Source organism: Podarcis raffonei, chromosome 11 (assembly GCF_027172205.1).
Source record: "Podarcis raffonei isolate rPodRaf1 chromosome 11, rPodRaf1.pri, whole genome shotgun sequence".
Taxonomy (NCBI): Eukaryota; Metazoa; Chordata; class Lepidosauria; order Squamata; family Lacertidae; genus Podarcis; species Podarcis raffonei.
The window spans coordinates 29,580,328-29,599,772 of NC_070612.1; the positions used below are offsets into that span (position 1 = coordinate 29,580,328).

The 19,445-nt window shown below is 44.1% G+C and overlaps 1 protein-coding gene across 5 annotated transcripts in view; it reads left to right on the forward strand.

Moving 5' to 3' along the window:
- Positions 1 to 547: 547 nt before the first annotated feature.
- Positions 548 to 19,445, forward strand: part of FAM169A (family with sequence similarity 169 member A) — a 31,944-nt gene continuing 13,046 nt past the window's right edge. The window contains exons 1-4 of one of the 5 annotated variants that reach the window (XM_053408747.1): positions 548 to 841; positions 5,876 to 5,911; positions 17,346 to 17,483; positions 18,180 to 18,279. In XM_053408747.1, the coding sequence (XP_053264722.1) occupies positions 17,349 to 17,483; positions 18,180 to 18,279 (235 nt within the window). In that variant the 5' untranslated portion in view covers positions 548 to 841; positions 5,876 to 5,911; positions 17,346 to 17,348. Of the gene's footprint in view, positions 842 to 1,032; positions 1,071 to 1,098; positions 1,477 to 5,875; positions 5,912 to 17,345; positions 17,484 to 18,179; positions 18,280 to 19,445 lie in introns of those variants that run through there. The other 4 variants (XM_053408750.1, XM_053408749.1, XM_053408748.1 and 1 more) reach the window with 4 other exon arrangements.

The window sequence follows — 19,445 nt, forward strand, 5'->3', positions numbered from 1 at the left end:
GCTTATTTACAATACATGGACCATCACTAATGCCTGCCCTTTCTTTTCTTCATTGCAGTAACATACATGAACCTCCCTTCTTCCAGCTCCAAACTCCCCTTTGTTGTAAAATCATCTTTCCAATCAATTTCTAAGCATTTGCCTACTGCACGTTCAACAAAGGCTGTCATTGACGTTATAGCCCTCGCTACTCTGCCATACCCAAACAAGAGATCGCGATGCCGCCAACCCTCTCCAAATGTCTTTCTCCATCTCTGCGTTTCTTTGCCGCCTGCCCATCACTGGCAGCTATCAGTCATTTTGTTCTCTGGAATATTTGCAGCGACTGCTGTAGTGAAGCACGGCTGCAGCAATAGATTGGGGGCCTTTTGGAAGGAAAGGTAGGTGGTGTGTTGTGCCAACGTTACCCTTCATTTTGCATTCATAAATCCTTCGCCCAGCTGTGCCGTCTTTGGAGCACGACAAAAGGAAGGCTTGAGTTGATTTTACGCACAAGGTCTCGTTTGTCCCCGGATTTCTTTTGTTGTTGGAGCAGCGGCGGTGGCGGCAGCAGCAGCAGCACCAGCTTCTTGCCGGCTGGGCGATGCACTGAGGAGGGAGAGCTGCAAGCGCGCTGGAGTGGGTGCAGCTGAAAGCTCCAGACGTTGCAGAATGAGTGCGTCAGAAACAGGGAGAGGAGAGGCGAGCGCGGCAGGGGGAGGGACGCCGATGATGCTATCAGGCGCCCAGTAGCAACGGCGAGAGGAGCAGAAGGTGAGCCTAGGTGGACTCCTAGCCGGCCCAGCCACCGCCGCCACCCCCGGTCCGTTTTGCAGCCCCGGAGGAGGTAGATTTGCCCGAGGTGAGTGAGTGCAGAATGCAGGGGGCGTGATAGGAGATGGGGCAGCCTTCGGCTGATGACAACCTGCTCCCCACTCTCCCTAGTAATCCAGGCCTGGCAAGCACCGGATCCAGGATTCATAGTTGTTGCTAGGCAGCCCGGGTGGGAGTGGTGGTCAGCCCTAGGGCTCGGGGTCTCTCCTCCTTCTCCTCGAAAGGAAGTGACTGCGCCTGTCGTCGCGTAAAGCCAGGTAGGCGAGGGGAGCGGAGACCCGGCCGCTGGTGTGTGCGCGCGTCCCTCTTTCCCTGCGCTCCCCCTTGGCGTGCGCTCTAAGCCCACCCTCTCCATGTTCTCTAGGCCTTCCTGCGCTGCGCCTGCATATATCCGAGTGCCTGCGTCCCTCGGGTGCCCGAAGGAACCTGGGCGCAGCACGGGGGGCTTCCGACCCCCACCGCACCCTCTAGGGACGACCAAAGGTGCCTCCTCACACCGGCGCCCCGTCCGCCCCCTCCGGCTTTTCGCCCGCCCACGTCTCCTCTCCGGAGCGCGGCGTGCGCCTTGCAGCCTTTTCTTGCCGGCCTCAGCTGTGGAGAATGAATTAAACCCGCGCTCCGGGCGCAGCGCTGGGCGTGGGGTCACTGAGGGCGGCGGCAAAGGTAACGGGCGCATGGGATTTCGAGGGGTTCAAGTGTAATCCGGAGGGAAAAAATAATACTGTAATCGTTAATTGGCAAGGTTCCCTTTTCCGTTCCGGCGGCTTGGCGCCCCTCCCCCTTCTGCCTTTTCTTACTGTGATACTGTATGTAGGCCAATAATTGTGGTGGGAGGGTTGTTGGTGCGCGTTATTCTTGCCCAGTGCTCGTTTTAAGCCTGTTGGAGGGAAGGGGTGGTGGACTCTGAGGAGGTATTTGCAAACATCTGTGCATTTTTAAAATGTCGGTGTGAGAGAGGTTTGCTTTTTCTGGATTGTTTACGTCGGGGGTGGGTCGGTTTCAGGGTTGTGAGGTCTGTTTCTGCAAGAAATTCAAAGTAATGTACACTTAGTGTGAACGGTGGAGTCAGCAGCTGTGTATTTTACAGTATTGGGTTTCCCTTTACCATAAGGTCCCCGGGGTGGGTAATAGCAACTGAAAAAATAAACAATTACTGTATATACCAAATAAAACAGTTAGCAACCATAAAGACAAGTGTAAGGACAATGAAAAACACTTCCATGCATAAAACAATTACATATATAAAATTAGTTCCAGTGCAGACTGGGATGTAAAGATATTCAACTTCAAAGGCTTGGTGAAAAAAGGTCTTGAGTAGGTGCCAAACACACACACACATACACAAAAACAAAAACCAGAGACTGCCTGTTTAATATGGAATGGGAAGGCTTTCCAAAGGCTGCTGCCACATTAAAGGCTTGATTCCTATATCCCAAGAAAGGAACCTCCTGATAACATGGTATCCACAGGGGGCCTTCTCCTGCAGAGCAGTGATCAGTTGGGTATTATAAGTGAAGTGGTGAGACTATCTTTTCGTTTTCCTGGTTCCCAGCTATGTAGGGCTTTGTACCCCAGTACTTGGCAGCATGTCCTGTAAGCTATACACTGAGGAAAAAAGTACTGTATATGAGTACAATCTACATCTCAGTTACTACAGATCAGGGACTTACTTAAACATAGGACTCTTAAAGCTGGCCAGTAGAACTGCACAAAGACCTAGTCAGAGGCAAACACATTTCATTCATTCAGCCTTTATTGGCATAATAGCAAACACTTAATAATCAAATTTTATAGGAGAGGAACTTAGAACAAGACTAGCCATGCCAGGGAAATATATATTTTCACTTGCGTTAAATTATACGGAGTAAGAAGTAACTTTTATCAACTGCAAATCACCTAGAGTTGTAGATCCTGATGATCTACCTTTTACCTATCCTGGTTTACATGAAAGTATTCGGCAGGATCTTTTAACAAGTCACAGGTTAACTTTGGGATTTATATAGGGCTCATAGCAGGCATGTCCAAAGTCCATTTTGGGGGCCAACTTTGGGGTGAAATTATAAAAAAAAAGCTCAACAACGTAAATCCTAAAAAAAGCTCAACAACATTGGTTGGCTCTCGTGCATGTTCACTTCATCAAATCTGGCCCTCTTTGAAAAAAGTTTGGGCACCCTGTCATATAGGAATGGGTAGTCTTGCACATGGTTACAGCACAGTCCAATCCAACTTAGAGACAAATCTGGTCGGCTTCATTCCCAGGCAAGTAAGTTCAGGAGTGCAGTTTAAATTTAGGTTAATTACCAGGAGTGGTGATTCCCAAAGTGTGTGCTGGAGAGTTTCTAGGGAGGTCTGAGCTCTTGGGGCTGTGTGTGTGTGTGTTTGTAGTAGCAAGTTTATTAAATCTTTGCTGTAGTACGCTCAGCTGTTCTTGAGGGATTTCATATCTGATTCTAGCAAGATGTTTTTGTGTGCCATGTTGCTTTTGCTGGTGTAAATAAATTAAGGTGTGCTACTAACAATAGACATGATCGTGTCCCTCGTGTGCCTGCCTTTGTGCATATTGCTGTGAAGGGAAGCACCATGCAGAGGCATTATAAATTAAGAATGTGTTTCCAAAGTGGCCTGCCTTGAGCTTCTCCAATTTGTGTGGTGGTGAGCGACTACTTATAGTACAGTATGTCTAATACCCCATGCTCCCCTGGGTTGATTTCAAGGGTGACAAACAATTTGTGTCCCATCCTCCCTCACAAAGTTCTCTGATGCCATAGAATCCCTCACACCCTTCTGCTCATGGATCTTGTACGTGCCCTTTGTCACTTTATCAACTTGCCTCAGCCAAATCATCTGTTTCACATTATGTCTCAAAGTTGAGGAGCCTCATAATTCTTACCGCCTTGGGGAATTGGTTTCTGACTAAGTTGGACAACTTATGCACCATGGCAAAATTCTGTTTTGAATCCTAGGAATTACCGGGGCTCTTAATTGAGAATTACTTTAGCATGCATCCATCTCTGTTCCCCAGACTTTGGGACCTGGATGGATGCAAACTGATTTCATACCAGGGCATTGGCTGTTTCAGATTGCATTGCAATTACTGGCAGTGCTGCAATGAAGACCTGTCCTCTTGTACAGTGGTACCTCGGGTTAAGTACTTAATTCGTTCCGGAGGTCCGTTCTTAACCTGAAACTGTTATGAACCTGAAGCACCACTTTAGCTAATGGGGCCTTCTGCTGCTGCTGTGCCGCCGGAACATGATTTCTGTCCTCATCCTGAAGCAAAGTTCTTAACCCAAGGTACTATTTCTGGGTTAGCAGAGTCTGTAACCTGAAGTGTATGTAACCCGAGGTACCACTGTATTCTCTAAAGCACCATGGCACCGCCTGCTGACACCATTTTAAAGCATGTGAATGGCATTAGAGTAGGGGCTTAGATGAGCAACAACTTACCCTTAAAAGAGAACTGCTGTTGAGAAGCTCAGGAGAGGCATTTCCTTCTCCCACTAAGAACCTTGCTCTAGGAAGGGGCCAGATGCAGAAGAAGGGAGGATTTGAGGAGGTGTTGCATCTCCCTCTTCTGCACAGTTACTAAAGGAGCCTGAGCCCTTTCCTCATTTGCACCCAATCACCCTAGTTCTAGAGGACATTCTCAGTCTGTGTGGGTGTGCCAGAGAAGCCTGCTTGGTTGGGGAGGGGGGACTTGAAAATTGTGGGTAGGAAGGAAGGACTTGTTCTCCTCCTCTCCAGATTTCCCAACCGCCACCAAATGGCCATTTGGGGAAATGCAAAAAAACTCCTACCCGCTATGAGATATTTTGCTTGTTTTGGAAGCAGTGAAATGCTCTCTAGGATAATAATTTTATCTACTCAAAATGTTTAGTATGGATTTATGTGTGCAAGACAAAATACTGCTGGAGAGAAGGTTAATTCCTCAGAATTCTGTAGACTTGAGTCCTAGATGATACTGCCATGTCCTTGAGAAGAGCTAAGGGAGCCTTAGCTGCAGCTTGCCACCTCTTCCTGGTGACCTTTGATCTAGTTTGGAGATATTAGAAGCAAGCACCCTGTATCTGCTGTCCTTTTGATATGGCTGACCCCTTGCGGTGGAGCTTTCCGCCTCTCTTCTCAAAGGACTGACGCAGATACCCTAGGGGAGCATAGCGCGCAGCAGTGTGCAGCTCCCTCTCTCTAGGGATGGTATATTTTCAATTTTGCATGTACAGAATTTAAGGCATTTACAAGGCTGCAGTTCTATGCATGCTTACCTAGAAATGAGCTCCATTACGTAGAGTGGGCCTTATTGTGGAGTAAACATCTGTAGAGTTCCCTTAATATGCCAACTTGTACAATTTTATGTGCTAAGTTATAAACGATGCAAGGCTTGGGGAAACCCAGCCAGATGGGCGGGGTATAAATAATAAATTATTATATTATTTGGCATTGTTGAAGTTTTACTGCTTTAGGGATGATAATAAAATAAATATTGCATACATTCAAAATTTGCTCTCAAAATCTCTAGCCTGGCAGTGCAAATTAGAACCAGTAGCCTTCAACATTTTCAGATCTGGCATCCAGTTTCATCCAGAACGTGCATTGGAGACGGGGAGTCCCACTTCCCACCAGACATACCTCCTTCAGGAATGTGTTCCACAGTTAGGCTGCACCACAGAAAAGACCCTTTCTTTGTACTTCTAAAGATGGAATGCAGAGTAGGGTGTGGGGGACAGTTCTCTTGTTGCTACTCCAGTGAAATCAGGATGCAATTCAGTTGTGGGTCCTAATCTACCAGTTTACGACCAGTGCCCTAGAATAGCTCCTGCTGCAAGGGAAGATCAGCATCAGGGGACAAACTGGCTTCCAATCTTGTTGTCATGGAATGCCTCATATTGCTCAGAACTTTGCAAACCAATGAGCTAGAAAACAAAGCTCATTGTTAGGAAGTGTGAGTCTTAAGCTGTCTTAATAGGTCTAGCTGAATAACTTTGACAAGAGGTATGTCATACCTCCATTCAACTCAGTAAAATTCACCTCTGGATCCTAATAATTCTGTTTTTCTTTTTCCCAGCATAAACTGTCTGACCGCATCAAATCCCCAGGGACTGTGAGTATTTGTTAGCATTTACTACTCTCTTACTTTCTCTAATCTGTTTATATCCAGCCTCCATTGTGTGGGGAACAACAATTGCTAAAAATAATAAAATAAATGGCTGTACAAGAGAGGTACCCCATGCTTGGCAAAATACCAAGCATTTTTGTAAACTGGTCATTTATCTGTCTGGCAGCTTTGTGCAGCGTGGGTGTGTGGTACAAAATCTGCTAAGGTTATATGCAGAACAAGGGCTGTTTATATCTGGAAAAAAAGTACCGGTATATAAAAGTTTTCAAAAAATAAAAGGGCCTCATTGCAAAAGTTGCCGCCATTTGAATTCTAAGCTTGCTTCCTTGGAAGCAAACCCCTCTGGAGCATATTGAAATTTCCTTTGCGGTGGGCTGGGAACTGTGATTCCAATTCAGATGTGCTCTGGATGTTTGCAATGGAAGCCAGCTGTTAGGCAGCACTGACAGATTGACTGGCACTCCCTGTGTATTTATTACATTTCTATCCCAGCCTTCCTCCCTGAAGAACCTATAATGTATAGAATCAAGGCACTTAATGGCCCTGAATCTCTGGAGCAGTGCTTGTAGCTTGAGGGTGGAAGGTGGGTATAGTGGGGAGACCACTGTTTTGGAACCTAATATAAATTAGCTTAAGGAAATTCACAGAAGGATAACTTCCAGTCCCCTGAAAAGTTTTGAAGTAGGGCCAGGGGACCTTCCTGAACGATGTGGTGGGGCAGCGGGGAATTGTGTGAAGGTGGGCAGAGCGTCACATCTGCATCCTGTCAGTCTCCTCAGCCCATCGGGGGCTTTTCGCAATGCACGGATGGCAATGGCATAAGGAGAGCATGTGAAACTTCCTGTGAATTTCCTTAGTACAGCAGCTTTTCTTAGGATCCAAGCCACAGTTTTTAAAACAAGGATAAATATGCAGTTATGCTTAAAAACAAAAACACAACTATAACAAGCAGGTTGCCTGTCTAAGCCTTGAAGGAGATGCAGAAGTTGCATCTGAACAAACATTCAGTTTGTATCAGCTGAACTGTCAATGGGGGCTACCAGGCGCACCTTGTGGGTGAGGAATGTGGTGTGAGCTCTCTTTTATATTATAGAATCATAGAGTTGGAAGGGACCATGAGGGTCATCTAGTCCAACCCCCCTGCAATGCAGGACTCGTTTGTCCGAGTTGAACCCACAACCCTGAGATTAAGAGTCTCGTGCTGTATCTACTGAGCTGTCCCGGCTGGATATGTTTGTCTTCATCCTTCTCTTGGTTGTTGCTCCCAGTTAAAAGTATCCTGACAAACGTTAGTTCAGGTACACATGTGTGCATCGGCTGGAACACTAAAGATTGCCAGGCTCCTTTGGAAGTGCAAGAGGAGGTGCGTGGCATGGGGCTGCTACCCATGAAGTGTTTCTTGATTGCGCCATTGATCGTGACGTAGCGTGATGGCAAAGACCATTTTGACCATGTAAAGTTGACAAGTGACGAAAGCATTTGTTTTCAGATGGCTGCAGCCAGCAGCATATTTGAGCAGCAGGAGCTTAAGAACTTTTCTGGACACTCTTGTTTTTGCACCTGAGATGATTGCATCGCAATGGTAGTTTCGGCTGGTTTGGTATCATCCTAGCAAATTAACGCTGTTGAAGTCCATGTGTCCCTGATGTTGCCTTGGTGGAGGATGGAGAGGGGTGTGTGAGTGTGTATGCAAACTAGCCTACTGTGCAGAGGTAGAATTCACATCCATTGCTTTGCAAGCTTTTGCCTCTGGCTGCACCCCTTGCCATGTGGCCCTCTGAAACACACTAAGAAAGAAAGCGGCCCTCAGCTTGAAAAACGGTTCCGCACCATAGTGCTACACCAGCATCACAACATAGAGTTCAAAGAATTTGGAAGCTTGGCTTTGATGTTGCTTGATATTGGCAAGCACAGTTGACAACCATTATCTGAATTGATATACTTTTAATGCACAGCGTTCTTCCCTTTCCTGTGCCTTTAAAGGGGCTCAGTTTAAAGGAGGCATATCTGTAGAAGTTCTGACCCTGGAAAGATCCCTGTGTTCCTATCAATTCCTGGCCCTGTTAACCTGCCTTTGTGGTATTCAAGGCATTTAAACTATTCTGAAGACTGAAAGAGCTGTGTGCTTTCATGAGAGTAATTAATTCTGGTTACCACATGATTGTTGTTTCTCATATAAACTCTACGTCGAGAATGGAGAAAATTGTATACAGTATATATGTATATAAATCTTATAACTCATTTAAATCAATCTTGTGTTTTTGTTATTTTAGGTTTCACATATGTGCTCCAGATACCTTTAATCTGTTTCACAACTGACATAAGTATCCTTGCACAATATTTTGTGGGATCATGAAACCAGTATTGTGTTTTTAAGTTGTATGTTATATACCGCCTTGCAATATTTTATACCAAAGTGCGGTTTATAAATATTTAAATAATGATAAACTACTTTGGGTGACGTTAGATTGTCCCATCTTGATTAATTTTGCCTTGTAAAATTCGACCTGTTGATTTTATAATGCTAAAAACACTCAAAGCAGCACATTTCAAATATTGGCCAATTTAAATTGGATTAAAATATCTATCAGGATATTTAACCTGGTGCACTGATGAGATGAGCCAGCAGAACTTTTTACTTCCCTGTGCCATTTTCTAACACATGTGGCAGTTCTTAGGCAGAGCATTCCCAGGGGGGCCAATTGCCTTGAGTTAGACTTTGATCTGACAGAAGGTCATTGTTCTGCTTGAGCCGTAAAAAGATGTCAATTTTTGATTTTGACCCATATGGTTTCTGCTTGAAAGCCTTATGGTTTCCCAGAGATGGCTTGTCTGTAGCTTACAAGCTGTGTGAAAGTTCATTAGGGCAGTTTTGTATCCTCCACAATGTAAAAGTCCTGTGAGCTCTTGTTCTCCCACTGTGTGTGATTATAAATTGCTAGCTTTCACGGTGGCCGAAGGAAGTTTGGAAATGTGGTGGGAAATAATGCTAAAGGATCAGAAGGAATGAATCAAATAAGATGTTACCGGTATTTCTCTGTGGATTTTTCACCTCATCTTGATGACGTAGATAACACTTGTGTGTAGGGCTGGGCGATACTGGTTTTCAACAATGTGATATATCACTAGCTAAACACCACACTATATTGATGTATCGCAATGTATGAAATAAGGAAGGAGCGGGGTGGGGTAAATTCTATTGGGGAAACCTTCCGGCATGTGGGATTTGGCTGATAATGCAGAATCTTTAGCTGGACCCTGAATTTCAGGAGTTTTGATTGGGGCAGTTGGTGTATTCTACACTGTAGAAGTTAGCTCCTCTCCTCCAGTGTCATGACCCAACAATGTGATCCGACCCCCAACAATGCTGCTCTTAGCTTAAAAAACAAATTGTGGTTGGTCAGACTTCCTGCTGTCTCATCTAGTTTGGCTCTGAAATATGCCATTTAGTTGGTTCACGATTCATTTCCCCTTGGTTGCTGCTGAGTAAACGTTTGACCCTTGCCCCTTTTATTTTTCCTTTTGCAATTCACCATGATATATATTTGTAGCGTTACATGTCAGAGGCTTTTTCTACCAAACTTTGTTTTTCAGAAGAACAACAAACTCTTCTTAAAAAAATGAAACCTTCATGTGAGCCAGAAGCATGGCAGCTGCTGTTTCTCAGGTTTCATAAATAGTTGTGCCTTGACATAATTTAAAATCTGTTGAAACTGAGGGCAAGGAGGAGCAGGAACCAGGTCTTCATTAATTTCCCTTTGAATTCAGATCGGAAGCTATGACTTGTCTCACTTTCTAATACAGAGCAGTGTAAGCTCCTTGGGAAGAGATTACAAATAATATGGTTGGTGCATTAATCTGGTCTTCTTGGTGGATGTTGACAACCTATTTTTAAATCTGACAAACAAGACGGTGGAAAGTAATCTTGTTGTAGCATTCAGCTGTATGAAGAAGATCTTACTCTGTAGGGAAGATCTTACTCTGCCCCATCCCATGATTTTTCGTGTCTACACAAAAGTGCCGGAATAGGTTGCCTGGGGATTTGTGATTAGGTGATATCAGTGTACTGAGGACCTTCCTCCGTTATCTTCTGAGCCAGGTGAGGTGGTGTGAAGGGCCTTCAGTGGGAAAGTGGGCTATAAATTTATGAATTATTAAGTAAATAGGATGCTGGTGGTAGTAAGTGATGTAGGAACCAGAGAAGGGCATATCTTCCAGCAAGTTTGAGAGTAAAGGCTTAAAAGTTAGGCTGAGAATGAGAACTTTAAAATTTTGGGAATGTAGGGGTGGTCCCTCCCCGACTTATGTTTTGTTTCAGGTGCCTCCTGAGACATATTCTTGAGTCATGACACAATCATGGTACATCAGTGGTGGGTTGATTCTTCTTTACCTTGTTCTGTGATCCTTCCCCAATGCCAGCTCATCGTTGCTTTCTGGGAGGATATAATGCAGCAAAAGGGAGGTGAAAATAAACCCAAACATTTGTAGTATTCCATATTGTTACGTAAATAACGAATGAATGAATGAATGAATGAATAATTGTAAATTGAATATAAGGAATGAAATGTGAATTAGAGATAAATATGTAATATCAAACAGCAGTGGGGAAAACTATGGAACGTAACTATGACTAGGAGTGGGAAGTCAACTTTTTGGAAAAATTGTATTAAATTTGATGTAATTTGGCATTGATTTGTTTTTTTAAAAAATGGAAAACAAATATTATTTGGCTAAATAAATAAATAAATAAATAGTTAGTTAGTTATGAGTTTTCAGCAGGGAGTAGGCGATATGTACTGATTGCAAATGAAGCAGTGTGACTGCCACAAAACTTTTGCAGGGTTGCATAAGCTTAGTTGTACTGTACTGCATAGGACCATAGCCTTGCCTGCCAGAGCTAGGGGTCTTTTTATTAAGGGCATCTATACCCCCTCCTTCCTCTAGCTCTCTCTGTTCAATGAATGGTCAAGTTTAGTACTTCAGCAGCCTTCAATTATACTGTACTACAAATCCCACACCCATATATGTTTATCATAGAATCCCAGAACTGTTGAGTTGGAAGGGACCCTGAGGATCATCTAGTCCAACCCCCTTTTGCTCAGACCACAACTCCGAGATTAAGAGTCTCATGCTCTGCTGATGGAGCTGTCCCAGGGCAAAGCGTTTATTTACTATGCTTACACCCTGGTTTTCTGGTATGATGGAACTCAAGACGGGATTCATAGGGGCTGCCAGGCTGTCTCTTGTCCTGCTTAGCTTTAGCAAAGTTGCTGCATCATGCACCTTGAGAAACTACTCTGTTATGAGACCATTTAGAGCTTTGAAGAGAGTTAACTATACTGGACAAGTTATTGGCTTAGTTGCTTAGAATGTACACATTCCCAACACTTCCTGGCAGTTGCATGCTGCAGTGGAAGACAGATAATAGTGCCTATCTTCCGTTATTGACTGTGTCAGTGAGGTACCCCAAAGTTCCTCCAAACACAGCTGGAAAACCACTTTTCTAGGCTGAGCAGTCTTTGAGCATGCTGTATTTATTATATTTCTTTCATTTTCTCGTGTGATACTGAACTGCAGTGGGAGTAAGATAAATGACTAGGCAACTCCCATTTATTTTCAGTGACAGCAGTTTGGTCATGAATGGGCTGCCTGTGAGTTGCGCTTGTTGAACTGCGTTCACAGTTTTTTAAAAAAAGATTTTGTGGCAATTAATATAATGCACTTAAAATTAAAAATTTAAGCTAAGATGAGCTGGAATCTGCAGCCTGTTCGGCAAATTACGGATCATGTTTCCACAATTTCTTCCTTTTGCAAACTGTTCTGCGGTTGCTGCTGTCTTGCACAATTGTCATAGATGAAACGGATTTGTAAAAATGTTACATGGAAGAAGAAGAAAAATACGAGGCACTACACTTCTGTAAAACAAGAAAATCCTTAATAAAAAATATTTTAAAAAAAATAGAAGAGGAAAGGATGCTTGAATCTCCCAACCTGAACAAATGTTATTTAGGCCTCTCTGCTCTCAGACTTCAGCATTTATTATTACTCATACAGATGTTGCAGCCTTATGGGCTAGTCTTGTGTCCCTCAAAGCTGAATTCTGTGCTTGTCACATTCTGCCCTTTCCCCCTCTTGTTCAGCCACAGCCCTGGTTTTTTCCCCTAGGTAAATCCCTTTAGCTCATCATTGTATAGCTCATCATTGTATTACAGGATATTCCTGTAATCAGCCATATTGACATTGAAAATGCTGAAGTGAATCAGGGTGCCCATACTTGCTTATTTTGTGCTGCATTGAATTCAGTCTAAGAAGCCACAACAATGGCACATTCTGTTAGTGATGGACGTGCTGCTTGTAGCGTAGTCACTTTGCACGGCCACGGAGTGTGTGGAAGGTCTGTAGCTATTACAGTGAAAGCAGGCACGACTTCGGGGTCTTAGCACAAAGAACCTTTTAATGCTGTTATGTAAGCGCTCATGGTGGCGTCTCTCTCTCTCCTCTTAACGGTGTGATAAAAATGAGAGTGCCTGCTTGTTTCATACAAAAGCGCCGTACTCCTAATTAAATAATGGGTTGTGTTTGGGATTTATTGGAATTATTGTCTCTTCCCTTTTCAAATTTCCGTTCTGTATGAATGGCTGCGACAATTTGTGTTGCTTAAGGCTACATTGCGTTTGTTCAGGCAGCCAGAATATTCACTGACCGATCGGGTAGTTATCTCATGAACAGAGCACAACCCCGAGCGCATGACGAGGATTTGATCTGACAGTTTTACTGTCATGCAATGCAAAGAGGTTTTAAAGCAAGAGGAAGGAGAAGCAGCCATCTGGGTGTTGTAGGAGGAATCTGGGCTGTCCTCAGTTGTCAGAAATGATGCAAGATGCTTTCCAGCATACACAGCTGCTTCTGTCTAGCTCATCTGTCTGTCTCTGTCTGTCTGTCTGTCTGTCTATCCATCCATCTATCTATCTGTATCTGTATCTCTCTATCTCTATCTGTATCTCACTATCTCTATCTCTCCATCTATCATCTATCATCCATCCATCCATCTGGCTATCTAGCTATCATCTATCATGGATCATTGTTGGCATCCATCTGTCTCGAGAGACAATGGAAGAATGCACCTTTGGGGGTAAAGTCAAATTGTTAGGAGACTTACAGCGCCTGCTGTGGCTGTAGAGGCTAGTACTAAAGAGACATGTTTTATTGCAGCTGGGGAAGATGAAGGCATCTGGTTTCACTGTTACAGATGCACCATGGCATTTCTTCTCTCCTATCAGAGAGAGTGAGAGAGCGCTAATTTTAATATTCTCCATATTTTAAAGGCTTATTATGTAACCTCAAAAGAAAGCTAAGCAGTGACAGATACGCATCAATATGGACCATACGTCGGCTTTTGAATCCAGACTTACATTTTTACTTTCATAAGTCCTTGGTATATTTACAAACAGGCATAAAAATCACAGATTAAATTTGTTAATTGCAGTGAGTTCACTTTTGTAATGGATGGTGTTCAGGACTGGAAAAACCCTGTTTAAAGTAAAGCAGTATCTATTAAGACTATTGATGATCATGACAATGAAACACCTTTCCTAGAAAGGTGTGTGTGTTGTCTGGTCAATCTTTTTTGTCTCACCAAATCCTGGAAGCAAAGCCAGTGTATTTGACCTGAGAATAGTGAAAGACTGAAATGAGAGAACTTAACAATTTTTTACACTAGGTATTGGAATGAAATATATGACAGGAATTCATTTGGATTTTCTGGTTCTGTGAAGGAAGCAGAAGCTGAGGAAGAACTATTGACTTGTGTTCCTGAAATGCAAATGCAAACTTCTGGTTCATTAAAGGTAAAGGTAAAGGTACCCCTGCCCGTACAGGCCAGTCTTGCCAGACTCTAGGGTTGTGCGCTCATCTCACTCTATAGGCCGGGAGCCAGCGCTGTCTGGAGACACTTCCGGGTCACGTGGCCAGTGTGACAAAGCTGCATCTGGCAAGCCAGCGCAGCACACAGAACGCCGTTTACCTTCCCGCTGGTAAGCGGTCCCTATTTATCTACTTGCACCGGGGGTGCTTTCGAACTGCTAGGTTGGCAGGCGCTGGGACCGAACGACGGGAGCGCACCCCGCTGCGGGGATTCGAACCGATGAACCATGCGATCAGCAAGTCCTAGGCGCTGAGGTTTTACCCACAGCGCCACCCGCGTCCCTGGTTCATTACAAGCACACAAATGAAGCACAACATTTTTCTTCTCCTGGAACATTTCCGTAATTGAAAATGAAGCCAGAGTGCAGCAGTTAAGCAGTTGCTGCTGCTCGTTTTCTGCTTCAGTTCTGCTTTATTCTAAAAATGTCAGGAATGATGATGACCTAGAGGGTTTTGGATGGGGCAGGTGGTTCACATATTTCACTGTTGTGTAAGCCTGATGGAAACTTCCACTGTAACACGCAGGTTCTTACCCTCTCCCACTTTTTTTATTGGATGTCCTTTAGTTTGGTTGTACACAGTGCAGAGTGATTTTCATTTGCTTCCAGTTCTTCAGCTGCACTGTTCTACTCTAGTGAACTTCAGCCTTGAGCGTTTAGGTTTAGAGTACAGTTTTGAAAATACGTGACCGAGTTACACTACTCAAACTGAGCAGGTCTTAACGCTGCAAGCAGCCAGACTGTTTGGGCACCATTCCTTTAGCTGCTCTATTCTCTTCAGAAGAAGGGCAGGGTGTTACGAATAAAATGTCATGAAGCTGTTAATCTGCCTCCCAGGCTTCATACCATCACTAGTTCCTGGTGCTATGTGATGCAAACGATTTCCTCCTTAATCCTACCTTAATTGTCTTTTTATAGAAATGGGCCTACATAGGATTTGGGTCATCCTTAGCAGCCGTGTCATTTTCCTAAATGCAAAGCTGCCATTGTAGTTTCTGCCTTCAGCTGGAGTTGGGAGAAGTAGCTTCTGGTATCCGCCAAAGCTTTGTGTGAACCATTTGTCCATAATAAGTGTATACGCACATTATGCACTGTAAGCAAGGGCATATATGCTGCCTAAAAATGTTCTTTGCGTAGCTTACATTATCAATGAAATATCAAAATTACAGCTGTACTAGGTGTAGGCACTGTGTTAACCATAATAACAATTTCCCCTGCTTAAGTGTACCACGTGTGGGAGTGAGCTACCAGGAAAACAGGATATTACAAGTGTTGTCTATGGCGTATCGTATGCAGACTTTTGCTGAGGTTTTATTCCTCCTTGCTTTTGATACAGAAAAATAGGGGTGGTTGGCTTTTGCTGCCCTACTCCCCAAGGGACAGAGTCCCCTAAATCCATGATGGGTTAGAGATGAATAGATGGAGGCAGTGAAAGCAAGGCAGATCTTTTATTTTTCTGTTGCAACTGAGTTCCCTCCCCTCCTAGCAAGGAGGCAAGAGAGACCCAGAACCGCGAAGAAACATCCCTTTTAAGGGTTTACATTTTGGTGTGGAGAAAAAGGACACACCCCCTCTACAAAGAGTCAGAAATTACATCTCACATAAGGTGGGGTTACTGTGGCTCAGGCAGGCCAAGGTGTGATATTCCTGAAGATTAACAAGTTTTACATCGTTCCAGACAGTTTACACAAAACACCAGCATTTGATAAGACAACCAGAATGCAGGTCAGACATCCCTCAATGCAGAGCATGTGGGCAAACGATGACAATTAATACAAAGGAGGTTCATAGATCTAGGAGGGAAATCCCTTCTGCCTCCGTGTTCTCAGGCAAGGGGGATTAAGGAGGCAGAGGAAATACTTACGTGTCTTTAGGAGAGCCAAGATGGCTTTTGGATTGCTCTCCTGTACTATTTTAGACATGTGGTTTATATACTTACGTATGTGTGTTTACCTTGTGCAATTATCAACATTCTATATTTGAGACCTTGGAATTCCTATAACTATTTCATTTTGGGGAGCTGCATAAATTCAGCCAGCTTTGAGAAATGACAAAAGAATTGTTCTGCTGAGCTGTTTCACTTGAGCGGATATAGTAACAGTGAACTGCAAATCTCGTCAGTACATGTGTGAGGATAGCGTTTTTATTTCCCCGCCCCAGTATAAAATCATGGAATTGTAGAGTTAGAAGGTACCCTGAAGGTCATCTAATCTAACCCACTGCTAATCAGGAACCTCACAGTGCTTCTCATCAAGGCTTGGAAATTTGAATTTATTTAAAGTAGCTAAGTGTTTCCTTACCACCTCTCTTCCTGCCTTGGGCTGCAGCTCCCTCCCCGCATCATTTATTCTCTTACCACTAGCTTTAGGCACTGCTTTCCTTTTGGGTGAAGATAGAGGCAAAGTAGGTGTTGAGCAGTTCTCAGTATGCATCCTTTGAATCTCATTTGCCTTGTGATTGCCTGTCTGCTCTGTTTGGAGAGGTCCTTATTTGAAGGTCTTTGAAGTTTGCTTGGATTTTCACCATCCTGGATTATTCGGAGTCCTCCACAAATTTGGGCGCTTAAAAAGGTAAAGGGTAAAGGGACCCCTGACCATTAGGTCCAGTTGTGGCCTACTCTGGGGTTGCGGCACTCATCTCGCTTTATTGGCTGAGGGAGCCGGCGTACAGCTTCTGGGTCATGTGGCCAGCATGACTAGCCACTTCTGGCGAACCAGAGCAGTGCACGGAAATGCCGTTTACCTTCCCGCCGGGGCGGTACCTATTTATCTACTTGCACTGTGTGCTTTCGAACTGCTAGGTTGGCAGGAGCAGGGACCAAGCAATAGGAGCTCACCCCGTCACAGGGATTCGAACTGCCGACCTTCTGATCGGCAAGTCCTAGGCTCTGTGGTTTAACCCACAGCGCCACCTGCTTACTTTGACTTAATTATGAGGAAATTGAATAACAACAGTCCCAGTGCAGATCCTTGGGAGACTTCGCTTCTTACTTTTCTCCATTGTGAGGCTGTATTTACTCTTGCTGCCTGGTTGCTGGTTAAACAAAAGGAAGCAATCAGTGCACATCCTCTTATCATTTTTGTGTTAATTTCATTAGTTTTAATTGCCATGAGCTCCGGATATAAAAATGTAAACAAATCTTCCCTCTGTTGAGTTTACTAGTAAATACAGTGATTAGTGTTAAATACTAATCACTGCTGGTTAGGGACTTCATAAAATGCTTTTTGAAAGCCTAAGTAGCCTGATTGCAGCCAGCATGTTTGTCCATGGTGGAACATGAGGCACAAAATATTGAAAGGAAAAATAATGTCACAAATGAATTTTTGCAGTTCATATATATGTGAGTAGGCGTGCTTGTATTTGCTGGACTAGATTGGGATATAATTGAGGTCCTCTCCTAAATTTTGTGGCCTTAGAGTTGAAATCAAATAAAAGTTGGATTCTTGTGATTTAGTTGTCTGCCTGCGATAGCAATAAAACATGTCCTCTGTTTCAAGGGGATGGCCTTCCCTGTGGACTTACTGGAAAACTACAGTCATGAAGACCTGGAAAGTTCTGGAGAAGATTATATGTCTGATCTCAGGTGTGGGGATCCAGAAAACCCAGAGTTCCTGTCTCTTGCCAGTAACGTCAAAGTAAGATTTGAGAATTAGCTTGGCATCTTGGTGTTTTATATGTGGACTTTAGCTGTACATTTATAATGGCTTTCAATACTCTGTTACTCAGAGCCTTTTACTCTCCCAGTATTTGTCAGATGGGGTATATATGGCCTGTGTCACAGGCATTGTGTGTTCTGGATCAGCCTTTCCCAGCTTTTGGTCCCCAGATGTTGTTGGACCTCAACTCCCAGCATCCCTGACCACTGGTCCTGCTGGATCTAGGGATGATGGGATTTATAGTCCAACAACACCTTGGGACCGAAGGTTGAGAAAGGCTGTTTTGGAGGCACTGAGGGCCCAGTCTGTTTGTTTTTTTAAAAAGACCAATGTCATAGGAGAATCAAGGAGATGGACCCCCCCCCCATCCATCACTCACAATTTCCAACTTTTTGTTTTGCTTTTCTCTTTGTAATTTAATGCCACAGCTAAATCTTTCATTCTTGGATCCTGGCATGTCCTTGGTAAATTGATATGCAGCAAAGCAGAGGGAGAGACCATGTCTGGTTGGGTTCTTTCTTTAAAAAAACCTTTCACAACTGCAGCAGAACAAATGAGTCTATTGTCTCTGCTGTAGCATATTTTAATGTGTGACTGTGCTAACAATTTTACAGCAGAAGAAGAACATGAAAAGATGATAATGTTTTTCTTCTCCTTCCTGCCCCTACTCCGCAGATCCCAATTCGTCTATCCACAATAGGCTTCGTCCCCCTTTATGGCGGAGAGGAAAGGCACAAAGTCCTTGCTTTGTTTGCGCCAGAGGATTCGCTCACAGGTTTCACTTAAATTTTTGTTTCAGTATTGTAGTGTTCTGCTCTGAGTCTTTTTATTTTTACTATGCTTACTTATTTCTTGACCTTGCTCCTGAATCTCTCTGTAATTGTGCATTTCAGAACCATAATAACTTTAGTTGGTACTGATGCCAGGGTGCGGAGCAGATGACTAGGCTGTGTAATGTGTGGTCTGTAGGAAAGACCTGCAACCTGTCCGTCAGTGTTGCCTTGTGGGCACTGACAGATTATACAACCTAAGGAGGTTATCCCAGAGAACATCCCAGGCTGTTGGATGGAATAGTGCTCCTATGCCCCCTTCACTGTTATTTTGGAAGCAGGAGCAGATTGCCATTACTGAATGGAAACAAAGAGCCTGAGGTTCAGATGTAACAACGAACCGTGGTTGGATGTTACAAGTATGAGCCTTGATGCGTTCCCTCTCCACCCAAGAACAGAAGAGGTTTAAAGTTTCTGTTCCTGGATGTTTCAAACCATGGTGTCCCTTTTTCACCCAACCCACAGTTTTCCAAGTTCGGACAGAACAGGAAACTGCCCTTAAGAGCAAGCCAAGAAAAGGAGCTTTGAATCTCTTTTCCTTGCACACCGAAGCGAAGAGGTAGCAATCTGGCTCATCCTCATAACCGGCCATGGTTTGTTGTTGCAGCTTGAAGTAGGGCCTGTGTCCATCAATGCTACTGTAAAGGCCAGCTAGCTTCTCTTCTCCCCACACTGCCCCTCCTGCTGAACCCTTTTGGCTAAGGCTTAATAAGTGGCGAGGACTGAAACGTAATGCATTGAACAAGTGTTCACTGTGAATAAAAATAACCCTTAGAGCGCAATCCCAATGCTCCTAATGATGAGGGTTTATGGAGGAGGTCAAGGATTAGGATTAGGTACATAGGTACCTCTCCACCTGCAGAGAGGACCGCTGCTTGAAGGGGAGCTGGACCAGCAGGGAGGAAGCTACTGCTAGCAGTAGCAAGCAAGAAGACTCACAAAACAACAGGATGGAGGTAGAGCTTTGGCATCTTTGGATTCCAATCCCCCAAGAGGTCCAATCCCTCAGTCCCTCAGCTGCAGCAGCCAGGATCTGGCATTGCCAAAAGGAAGACCCGTCCCCCACTTCTGCTGTGGCTGGCATAAGCCTGTCAGAGCTGATGCAGAAATT